General features: G+C 36.2%; 1 protein-coding gene across 2 annotated transcripts in view; it reads right to left on the bottom strand.

The window, feature by feature from the left end:
* Nucleotides 1-12,427, bottom strand: part of GRIK2 (glutamate receptor, ionotropic, kainate 2) — a 737,896-nt gene that overhangs the window by 445,764 nt on the left and 279,705 nt on the right. For both annotated transcript variants that reach the window (XM_010841260.1, XM_010841261.1), the window contains exons 2-3: nt 6,435-6,602; nt 2,324-2,581 (exon numbers count right to left, since the gene is read on the bottom strand). In XM_010841260.1, the coding sequence (XP_010839562.1) occupies nt 2,324-2,581; nt 6,435-6,602 (426 nt within the window). The remainder of the gene's footprint in view (nt 1-2,323; nt 2,582-6,434; nt 6,603-12,427) is intronic.

Raw genomic sequence — 12,427 nt, 5'->3', positions numbered from 1 at the left:
CATGCTGTTTTTCCCCTCAGATGATTTTTAAGGATACCTATTCTATGAATAATCCTATAATGACTCTTAGCACTCATATTGAAATAATCAAAGACTTTTGGAATATGTAAGTATTGATATCAACTTAAAGTGTTAGCTGTGGTAAAGTTTCTTTTAAATAGTAACTAAATTTTTTAATAAGTTTAATCTCCAGGTCAAGTTTCCATTAAAAGTCTATATATCTAATTAACTGACTCTATATATCTGTTTAAATTTGTCTCAATGAAGTAAATATTTAGAATAACACTCAACCAAAGGATCAATTATATATGAAACACTGCTTTGCCAGACTATGATGTGACCTTGATTACAAATCTTATTATCCCTTTTTTCAATCACTCAAGAACCACATATATGAAATAAAAATGTCAAACCCATACGCATACACACAGAATAGTAAGGAAAGGTGGTATATCATAAATATTTCAGACATTTGCCAACCCTCTTTCTACTATGAGGGGCTTTAAGATAATAAATAAGTATAAAATATCACATCTAACATACATATATATGTATTATATATGTGTGTATAGACCATGTGTATGTGCATGTGCATATGAGGATATATAATATTTAGTCAGAATTCACCTGCATTATAACAGGAAGAAAAGGAGAAGTAAATCAACAATGGATTCACAATGAATTTATATTCATATTTTGTATATCTCTATATATGACCATTCATAAACATAAGTGGAGCTTTCCAGGTGGCACTAGTGGTAAAGAGCCTGCCTAGTTTTGCCTGGCGAATCCCATGGATGGAGAAGCTTGGCAAGCTACAGTCGATAGGCTGCACAGAGTTGGACAAGACTGAAGTGACTTAGCACACATGTAAACATAAGTGGACCAATTTGCAACTGAGCTAGCCCTGGAACATCATGTTATACATGCTCAGAGAAACCATTCACATAGAACCTGCCATTCATAATTTGACATGTATAACTTTATCAATGACAGAAAATAATGATTTAGAATAAAACAATGCAATAGATTTAGTAACTCTATTTTATGCTAAAAACCACATCAAAGGTACTTAGGTTATTTTAGGAATTTAAGTATTCTTTCTAAAGTTAAGTTTTAAATAAAAATTTTACTTTTTTAACTAACAAGTGCAAAATTACACTTGTGTGTGTGTGTGCACATGTGCTCTGTTGTGTCTGACTCTTTGTGACCCAGTGAACTGTAGCTGCCAGGATCCTCTGTCTACGGAATTTTCCAGGCAAGAATATTAGAATGGGTTTCCATCTCCTACTCCAGGGAATCTCCCTGACACAGGGATCACACCGCACCTCTTGTATCTTGTGTCTCCTGCTGTCTCCTGCACTGATGGGCAGATTCTTTACCACTGTGCCACCTGGGGAAAGCTCACAAAATTACACTATTAATGTATATTTAGACTTACTCTTTCTTATCCCATTTAAAAAAAAAAAAAAACTTCAAATTATTTACATTGTTTCTCCAACCCTGTAACTCCCTGTAGACCAGTGATAAACATCTTAATGTGAAATTTCTTATCACTAGGTAATAAAATAGTATGCAGTTTCTTCACCAATATAACTTACAAGGAAATTATTACTTTATTTTACTTTTTACTTTCTTTGTATTTCTGAGACTTATTTTTATTTGACACTTCAAGATAACCATTCATGTAAAAATAACATGCATTACAACAGGAAAGCACAGACAACCTCTAGCCAGCAAATATTCATTTAAAGACACAAAAATAAATACTATGTAGTAAGCCCTTATGTATGCATATAAACAGTTCCCAAAACTCTAAGAATTTCAATGGGTATTTTAACATGCTATACAGATAGAAAGGTTATTATTTTTTATACACATTCTTTGCACATAAATAATTACAGAAAATGTTAAGGCAAAATTCTGAATTTCTTTATTTCTCTAGATTTCTTGATAAGCTTCAGTGACAGCTCATTATAAGGCTTCACTTTGGGAAAATACACTGAAACTGGTAGAAAAAAAATGTTTGAATAAATGTTTCAATGCGATATTTCATACTATCTCTATCCTTCATCCAACACTACAGTTCACAGTAATTAATCATTTCCACAACAAAAGTGCTTATTTTACACATACACAGGAAAAAAAATGTATGATTTAGTTGTTCTTTATTTGGATATATGAAATTAGTGTTTGATTACAAATGTTTTTCTATCCCTTAATTTTAAAACAAAAAACAATAACACAAAAAGAATCTAAAATGAGTTTCAGAAAATTATCTATATTTAAAGCATAGCCCCAAAGGCTACTGATTTTTTCTTACCAGTGCTGTCATCATAGACAACTGTGACAGTTTTCCACTTGAAGAACTGCACCAAGTCCAAAATGGCACGGCTGAGTGAAGAGAAGTCTGGGTAGAGACTGACATAGAAGGAATCTTTGTTGTCTGACACCTGGTGCTTCCAGCGGGTCTGGATGTGGGGAACCCCCAGAGCATTGCAGATAGACTGAACTGCATTTGCCGAAGAGCTGTGTGAAGGCCCGAAGATGGCAGCCACCCCAAGAGACAGCTGATCACAGGCTGCAGAGGAGACAGAAGTCTGTCAGTAATGAGAGGAGATGCCAGTGTGCCAACAGTACCACATTATCATTGTCCCAAAGGCATCATCCTGAAGGACGATTTGTTTGCCCTTAATATAACATCTACATCTAGCTGATTTTACATTTTGCCTAACTCCAAATATTCTCAGTCTGTTAGAAGGGAAATTCACCTACACACCTACAGCCTAATGTTCAAATATAATAACTCCACAAATAATGTCAAGGGAAGAGAAGGGGAAGGAGAAAGAGAGAGAATATTTTAGAATTTAAGGGGTGAATATTCATTTTGCAAAAATACTTCATATCCAGGGGATACTTCAGGGAAATACTTCAAATCAGGGGAATAACGTTCCTTCCCAAATTCTCTGGTCATCCTCTACAATTTCAAACTCTGAAACAGAATCCATGTATTTTTCATGGCCCATCTAAAAAGCTATAGATGGGCACATGGTTTAGTATCTGCAATATCTGATGATATAGGTCAAGCTGTGCATACAAATGCCCATACAAAACCTGACATGAGTCACAGAGGGTGAGTCCATAGGGATTAATCTCATTGAGTAGGAAGAACATCAAAGTATTTAATTAAATACAGAAATATCTAATCATCTTTATTTATTCGGCTTTTGGATACTGTAAGACTTTTATGATGTACTAAATTAGTTTTAAGTTTATATTTACGTGTAGAAAATTTTATTCACATAAATAATAATTATAGTAATTAAGAGACACATAAACAAATTAGAAGGTATTTAGACAGAAACAGCAAAACTGTGACAGGACTTTAAATTGTGTAAGGTATATTAAAGCAACTGGTAAGTCTGGGTCTAGAAAGTCAATAATTACTGGAAACATGAAACTCATCTTTAAATACATGAAGAATCTGATCTGTGAAAGAGGCTAAAATGTGTTTCTTTTGACTGGAAAAGGAGGAATTAGGGCAAATGTATAGAAGTGTCTCATGAATTCTGACACAACTTAAGAGAAGAAATGTTCAAATATGGAAGTCTGTTCCAAGAAGCAACAGTCTGTCTATCCCTGAAAATATGTAAGGATGACTAAAATATATAACAGATGACTATTGTTACTGGAATTTAGGGATCAATTAGATTTTCAGTCTTAATTCTTTCAAAATAATTTGTCATTCTACTGTGCAAAATTTACTGATTTTTCCTTCAGAGATTTTGCCACATAAAATGCAATTTGATGGATGGATTCTTAAGCACAGACATATTTAATAAATAAATTTTAGGAAAAAAACACATTTGTTTAATCTTTTTTCAAAACTTCAATTCGATATAAATATATAGTTTTTGAACACATATAGATTCTTACTTTTAAAGTAATAATCAGAATTCTGAATCAGTAGAAAGTTTGGAGCCTCAAGTTTTTCACTCACATAAATTTTAATTCACATACATTGAAAATAAAAGATCTTCCTTCTCTAGATTTTTGACAAGTCACAAATCAAGAAAAGTTAAAAACATTATTTTAGCTTATACAGAGCTTCTGAAGTGTGTTTCAAAGAAAAAATAGAGTTTTGGGGTATCAGAGGAGTCATTTAAAAGCAATATATGATTCAAATAATAATTCAAATTCTAATGCATCAGAGTTTATTGAGCAAAACAGTATTATCTATTAAAAATATAAGATCATTGATCAGTGAAAATTTAAACATTGAACTTACATTCTTGGAAAAATAAATTTTAAAAAGTTTAACAATGTCCAAATGAATTGGTATTTTATAATAAATCATATCAGTATCACATATATTATTGAGGTCTCATAAGATTCAAAACTATATTAGATCTCTCCTTTTTGTTAGCGGGCTTCTCTGGTAGCTCAGCTGGTAAAGAATCCGCCTGCAATGCAGGAGACCCCGGTTTAATTCCTGGGTTGGGCAGATCTGCTGAAGAAGGGATTGGCTACCCACTCCAGTATTCTTGGGTTTCCCTGGTGGCTGAGATGGTAAAGAATCTGCCTGCAATGTGTTGGGAAGATCCCCTGGAGAAGGGAATGGGCTACCCACTTCAGTATTTTGGGATGAGAATTCCAGACACGACTGAGCGACTTTTACTTCATATTCTCTCTTTACATATTGCTGTGCCACCCAAGCAGTCATAGGTCAACAAGCAAGTGCTTCCCAAGACAAGATCCACACCATGACATCCACCATTTAAGTATCTCACAAAGAAAGTTATTCATACACTTATTTGAGCTTTTTTCAGCTTCAGGCAAAAGTCACTTCAGGAATTAGATTCCCAATGGATTTTTAATGAGTGAAAAATTTGTAAATATTTTTTAATATTCTAAAAACCAAATGAGTTTACCACCTCATAGTTTTGCTAAGATATTCCCAAGGTAGTAAGATGTTTGTTATCAGAACATTCTAGTCTACTTTTTTTTTATGTTGCTACTTTGAAGTCACCATTAGGAAATCTATTAATATTTTATTTATACTGTACTCATATTCCATATTCTTTGGTCTAAATTATTTCATTTGAGACAGAGCTTCTTCTTCCTAATGGAAATAATCATGAACAATGTCACTAATCAAATGCTCTTGTCTTGCAGCTAATGACTTATTTTGCAATTATGATGACACATGTCATATTTCACAATAACCTTTACCCCCTTTTTCAGCCTTCAAAACCTTTCATCACCCTGACATGGTTCTGAAATGTGGAAACTTATTTTTATTCATAAAGATATGAATTCAAAGGGCAGGCAGAACATAGGCTTTGATAAACACTAGTTAGCTGGGGGAAAAGAAGGATACTTTCATCTTAAGAAATATTATATCTTATCAACTTCCATTAATATTAATGAATTTAGAAGAACTCTGTACTGAGTTAGAATTATAAGTAATTATGTACATTTCTATCAATGTAAGGTAGCTAATAAAACAGTATTAGCATTACAGAATAGCAAGTACTGTCTTAAAAATAAGAATTTAGAACAAACGCTAAGTCCACTCCTTTGAGAAAATCTACCTTATGGAATTTAATTTCATGAATGCTCACTATGCAAAAGAAAAGATCACCTACTTAGACAAAGTAAGCCGATGAAAACATCTCTCAAAACATATTTATTTCTAAACTGGTTAAAATAATGTCTTGACAGTAGTTTCTCTATTACTTTCTTTAATATATGTATTAAACTCATATCTCAGAAATTATATTTCTACTCATACTGAAAATACAGCTTTATAAAATAACAAATAATATTCATAAGGTATTTTTATTATTTCTTCATGTAATCCAATTTTTATATCATTAGCCATTTATTCTCAGTTACAAAAAGAAATATCAAGTGGCTAAAAACTAGGCAACATAAATGAAAGACTGATCCAATTTTTCCAATTAAGTTTTAAAATTGGGCTGACATTTTTAAGTCACTTGGAACCATAGAACTTTCAAGACACTCAGTAAATTAAGACCACAGTAGTAAAGTAGAATTAACCCATAATGCAAATAAAAATGTAAAATTGGATTGTAAACCTTGGCAAAATCCACTGATGGTATTTTTTTTATTTTAGTAGGTTCTTAAAATAGGAATAGTTTAGCAGTAAAACAAAATGATTAATGGGGGAAAAGAAAACAACTTCACTAACCCAGATGTAACTACATTTCATGTTATAAGCAAATTCTTTCAGCAGGTAATCATATCACTTTACCCTTCCTGAAAAAAAAATGTAAGTGCAGCTCAAAAAGAAATATTTGCATGAAAATATTTCTAGTGACTTATTAATTACTTTGTAGATTAAGAAATCTCTTAAGAGTAGCTAAAAATTTGAATTTCAGAAAACACACTATTAAATATGTATCACTTACCTTTCTTGGATGCTTCAAAACTGTCATAGAGGTTTATCTTCTGGGTGTCATAGGTTAGGGTGGTGTTGGGCAACAAGGTTCTGTTTCTGTTGATTGTATTCACAGCAAATCTGAATGCAAGTTCCTCAGCTCCCATTGGGCCAGATTCCACATATTCAAAAATACCACCTGGCAAAGAAAGGAAAAATCACACAGTTCTTACAAGATGGAGAAAATCTGTACTTTTTTAATCTGTACTTTTATGTATGTATTTGGGTACTTAATTTGTGTGAGTGTGTGAAAGTATATGTGATTTGTCTAAGAATGTGGAGTATGAATACTTCAAATATTCAAATAAAATTTTTAATTTATGCCCTTTAACATAAATTCACACTGGCAAAATTTCTTTGATACTGATATCAAAATTTTATATGATTTGAATACGATTTTGCCTTTTTATTTAGTAGTTGCTTCTTTTAGGGCCTAGGTATATATAGGTCCTGCATTAAGCACTGAACTCTTGAAGATCTGCACACAGTTCCAAAATGATCAGTCCTCTATACTGGTACAAAGCTATAAGGTTAGCATTGGGAAAACTGTATTAAATTTGTCTCTGTTAATTCAGACATCTGAATTCCTTAGCACAATTTTTAATAGTTTTAAGTTTAATAATAACTTACCATGTTAAAAACCCAAAATACTTATTCACTTGCAAATTGCAGCATTTGACTTGCAAGAAAAAGAACAAAGTAGCATTTTCTATGTGTTTTACTCTACATCCTGTTTCAGAAAAGACTTGACATTTTTGAAAGACAGCTCTCCCAAACCATGAAAATTCCTTAGGCAGTGAATAACACTGTAGCAAATAATTTTGGTCATAAAATGTGGAATATAATTTAACCATGTGTTCTTTCCATTTGGCACCTTCCACCAGCTGCATCTCAGACCAGTCCCCTCAGCTGTGTCCCAGCCTTGATATCCTCTCTCTCTCTCCAGTTGTGAGTGACCTGAGACCTTTGTCTCCAAGAGAATCTCTTCCTTGTTGGTTTGGTGAATGAAATGAAAGGGGGAGCACCTAATAGCTGACATCCTCCAACCTCTGTCTTTAGGAAACCAAAACATTAAAAATAATGAACATTTATTTTTCTCCCTTTCAAACTTCACACCATGTGCTCTCAGCACAGTCATTCACAAATAAACTCCCTTGAATAAGACATTTCCACAGCTTGCAATTCATACCTCATCAAAAGTCTTTTGACACATGAATGTCAGGAGACATCAGCACACTACCTATTCTAAATGAGTAAGAAAGTCATGGTGTGGTAATAATTTCTCCAAATATGAGGAATTAGGACTCAGAAGATACCGCAGTGATTGGACAAATTTATATTCAGGAAGAATTGGAAATATTTCATTTTACAGCATATTAGTTGGAAATATATCGCTTATTTTTTCAACTAATTTGATGGTATGGTTACAGAACAGCCAACTTACTTATTGTGAAATTATACTCTGAATATGTTTTAAATCATGGTGGGTTATGCTAAGCAGAAGGATAATAAGTATTTATTGACATCCAAATACTTAATGGGTGTCAAGAACAAAATTAGATGTCATGTATGTGGAAAACAGTGGTATGAGCATGGACTCCAGAGCCAAACTGTTTTACATTCTGGCTCTGCCACTTGTCATCCCAGGCATAGTGGGCAGTTGCTTAAATCTTCAGTCTGAGTTTCTTCATCTCTAAAAAAAGAGATGATGATAGAGCTAGTACATAGAATTGTTAATAGAGAGCAAATTGTGTCATAACAAAGCACTTAGAATCAGTGATGACCATAGAGCAAACACTACATAAGTGTTTAAGATTTCACTGAGTTTTCAAAGCAATCCCAAGTAGTATAATTTTACAGAAAACAATCTTGTGACTAAAGATCATGCAGCTATCAAATGACAGAGGCAACATTAGAATCTGTTCATGCCTGACTTGAAAGCCCTTGCCTATTCCACTACAAATTAGTAATTTTCTTCAAAATTTCATTCAGGCAAAATACACAAAAATTCCTAATTCCTAAAACGTGAGATAAGATGACTTCACTAAAAATATGCAGTTAGAAATGTAAGATCATATATATGGAACATAAAAATAATTGAGTAATTGGAAAGTACTTAAGCTTAATTAGGAACACAGAATTGATTCCAGAAATGCAAACCTAAAGTCATTTAACAGCAAAAAAAAAAAAAAAGAAAAACTGAATCTTCTACTTTTCTCTGTTCAAATTTTAATTTGAATGTCGTATAAGTGCAAAATGGGGGAAATCCCCTGGAGGAGAGCATGGCAACCCACTCCAGTATTCTTGCCTGGAGAATCCCATGGACAGAGAGGAGCCTGGCAGGTTACAGTCCATAGCGTCGCACAAAGTCAGATATGACTTAAGCAACTTAGCATGCATAAATAGAAAATAAGGATACAGAAATGGTCAGCACATGATGATAGCAGGTTACAACTTTCCTATCCTTCACCACTCTTCAAAATAACAATCTACTTTGAAAATTATGTGTCAGAGTCTTCTAATATTGAGACTACACCAACTCTGTGGCCCAAAATTTTGCTCCAGGTTTTATGTCCAAGAAAAACTGTATATCTATGTTCATCAAAATAAGAAGAAATGTTGTATGACACCTCTTATATGTGGAATCTAAATAGAAATGATACAAATGAACTTACAAGACAAGAAACAGACACACAGACTTTAAGAACAAGCTTATGGTTGCCAGAGGGAAGGATGGTGGGAAGGGATAGTTAGGGAGTTTGGGATGGACAGGTACACACTGCTATATTTAGAGTGGATAATCAACAAGGACCTACTGTAGAGCACATGGAATTCTGCTCAATGTTATGCAGCAATCTGGATGGGAGGGGAGTTTGGGGGAGAATGGATACCTGAATCGGAGAAGGCAATGGCACCCCACTCCAGTACTCTTGCCTGGAAGGCTGCAGTCCATGGGGTCGCTGAGGGTCTGACACTACTGAGCAACTTCACTTTCACTTTTCACGTTCATGCATTGGAGAAGGAAATGGCAACCCACTCCAGTGTTCTTGCCTGGAGAATCCCAGGGATGGAGGAGCCTGGTGGGCTGCCGTCTATGGGATCGCACAGAGTCAGACACGACTGAAGTGACTTAGTAGTAGTAGTAGTAGGATACCTGAATATGTATGACAGAGTCCTTTCATTGTTCACCTGACACTATCACAACATTGTTAATTGGCTATACCTCAATATAAAACAAAAAGTTCAAACACCTTAAAAAAAAAAAAAGAAGAAGAAAGAAAAACATGTATACAAGAATATTCATAGTAGGGCTTCCCTGGGTAGATCAGCTGGTAAAGAATCTGCCTGCAGTGCAGGAGACCCTGGTTTGATTCCTGGGTTGGGAAGATCCCCTGGAGAAGAGATAGACTACATACTCCAGTATTTGGGGGTTTCCCTAATGGCTCAGATGGTAATGAAGCCACCTGCAGTGTGGGAGACCTGGGTTTGATCCCGGGGTTAGGAAGATCCCCTGGAGGACCGAATAGCAACCCACTACAGTATTCTTGCCTACAGAATCCCCATGGACAGAGGTACAAAACAATAAAAAACAGAAAGTTTAGGGGGAGAACACGATGGTGGAAAAAATAGGTGGATGTGGAGTACATCTCTCTCCATGGATACATCAGGAATACACCTTCAGACACAGAAGTGCATGCAGAACACCAGCTGAGAGTGGACAAGAGTACTTGATGAATGGAAAAGAATGTATAGAACCACACCATATTTGGTAGGATGAAGGCAGTAGGGGGAAAACAGGAGTGTTAGTAGGACTGGACTTGTCCTCGGCAGATGAGGGAACTGAAGCAGGGGCCCAATCCCCAAGTCAGGGCAACTGTCTGAGTCAGAGGAGAAACATTTAAGGCTGAGAGTGAAACAGCTGATCTGGAGCAGTCTAAATGGAATGAGAACAGACACTCCTTGCCACAGCCATACATACCGCAGGCAGGAATGTGGGTTTCCTGGAAGGGGCAGCAGCTGGGAACTGGAGTTTAGGGATTGTGGAGCAATCCCAGGGCGAGGGCTGCTGTTGACTGTAGAGAGACGGATTGAGGTGATGTGAGGGAGGAGACCGTGGTGGGAAACGCCTGTAGAGCAAACCAGGTAGCCATGGAAGTAAGGCACTACTGCTGAGTCAGGCAGCCATCACCATAGCCTCTCTCTTCACACACCAGCATCAGCAGCTGAACAATAGAGGGGCTGGCCCATCAAATGCCTTATGCACTGAACTACAGAGTAGAATCCCACCCAAGGTGCTCCTTTCAGTGACTGATGCGTGGAACTACGAGTAGGATCCCAACCAGGGTGCCCCCTTTAAATGCCTATCGTGCCAAACAACAGAGAAGGACCCAGGCAAGAGATCCCTCTAAGTGCCTGTATGGGCAGAGCCATGGAGAAAGACTGGCCAAAGAGGCCTTCTGATCGCCAGCTACAAGAGGCTCAAAAAAGGACTCTGATAGGGCCATAACTCCTGTTGCAGAGGCGGTCTGAGTCCTTGCACATTTGGTGCCACCAGGGTCCCTGCAAGCCAAGCAGCTGCACCACCTTCACACTCAACTCTCACTGGTCAGAGCTGCCACAGGCCAAAAAAAAAAAAGAAAGAAAGAAAAGTCTTGTGTTTATGCTCACAAGGTCGCTTCAGTCCTGCCTCTTTGCAACCCTGTAGACTGTGGCCTGCCAGGCTTCTCTGTCAGAGAGGGGGTTCTCCAGGCAAGAATACTGGAGCATATTGGCCAAATATTGGCCAAAACTGGTTGCCATACCCTTCTAGAGCGCTATATTTCCTGCTGCCCTAGCCGCCAACCCCCCTGAATACCTAGTGCGCCAGAACCCCTGTGACCCAAGCAGCTGCACCACCTCCACACCTGGCCCTCACAGGGGCAAACCCAAGCCCTCCAGGGAAGCCTCAGGAGCTAAAGCCCCTGGACGACACACATGTAGAGGTGGAAATAAAACCACACTTGAAACCCAGGGGCAGTGTGGCTAAGGAAAAAGACCTAAAACCTTCCCACCAGCTGTACAAGCTGCAGATTAAATCCACATGATCAACTAAGAAGACTGTGTCCATGGAATATATAAAAGGCCATTGAGAGTGCCCACAAAAGAAAACGCACTAGCTCTGATAGCTGTAGACATTGGAGGCAAGAACACACAGAGTAGGACCAGATTAGAATCTGAGCAGCCTCCACAGCAGGCCCAGAGATCAGCACAGTGTTGGAGGGCATCCTAGGGAGGTGAGGTGAACTGTGATTCCTGGTACGGGAAAGGACTCTGACAGCAGTGATTCAAGAAAAACATTTATTATTCTTCTTTTTGACTTGTTCTGTAGATTCTTTGGATTTTTTTTTTTTTTTCCTTTTTTACCCCTCTGTTGTAGTTGTCAATTTTATTGGCACTAAGAAATCCAATTAAACTTTTGAGCTTTTTTTTTTTTTCTTTTTCCTCAGACACATTTTTTTTTTTACTGTCATAAACCTCTACCTCTACATTGGGCTTTTGCAGTTCTGTGGAGTTTTCTTATTTTTTTCATTTTCCTTGTTTTTAATTTTTAATTTTTTAAGCCTATTATTATTTTTTCTACATTTATTCCTTTGTTTGCTTTTCCTTTCCCCTTACAGTTAATCTTTAATGTATATAAATCATCTTTATCTACCTCTATTTAACTTTGTATATATATTCTTTCTTTTCTTTCTCTCCTTTCCTCTTAACATATTGGTTAGTTTTAATTTCATTGCTTTATTCCCCACTTGGCACCTTGCTTTAGTTTTGTTATCCAGTTGTGCTTTACTTAGTTTTGTTCTGGTAGATATAATTTTTGCTTTTCTTTGTTTGTCAGGTGAATCTATTGTACTTAATTTTTGTAGGACTGTTTTGATTTTGCTTATGGGTGTATATGTGTATATATGTATATATATATATTCAGTT

The sequence above is a fragment of the Bison bison genome, unplaced genomic scaffold (genome assembly GCF_000754665.1).
Source record: "Bison bison bison isolate TAMUID 2011002044 unplaced genomic scaffold, Bison_UMD1.0 scf7180017864159, whole genome shotgun sequence".
Lineage (NCBI taxonomy): Eukaryota > Metazoa > Chordata > Mammalia > Artiodactyla > Bovidae > Bison > Bison bison.
This window is presented reverse-complemented; position numbering and strand designations above follow the sequence as displayed.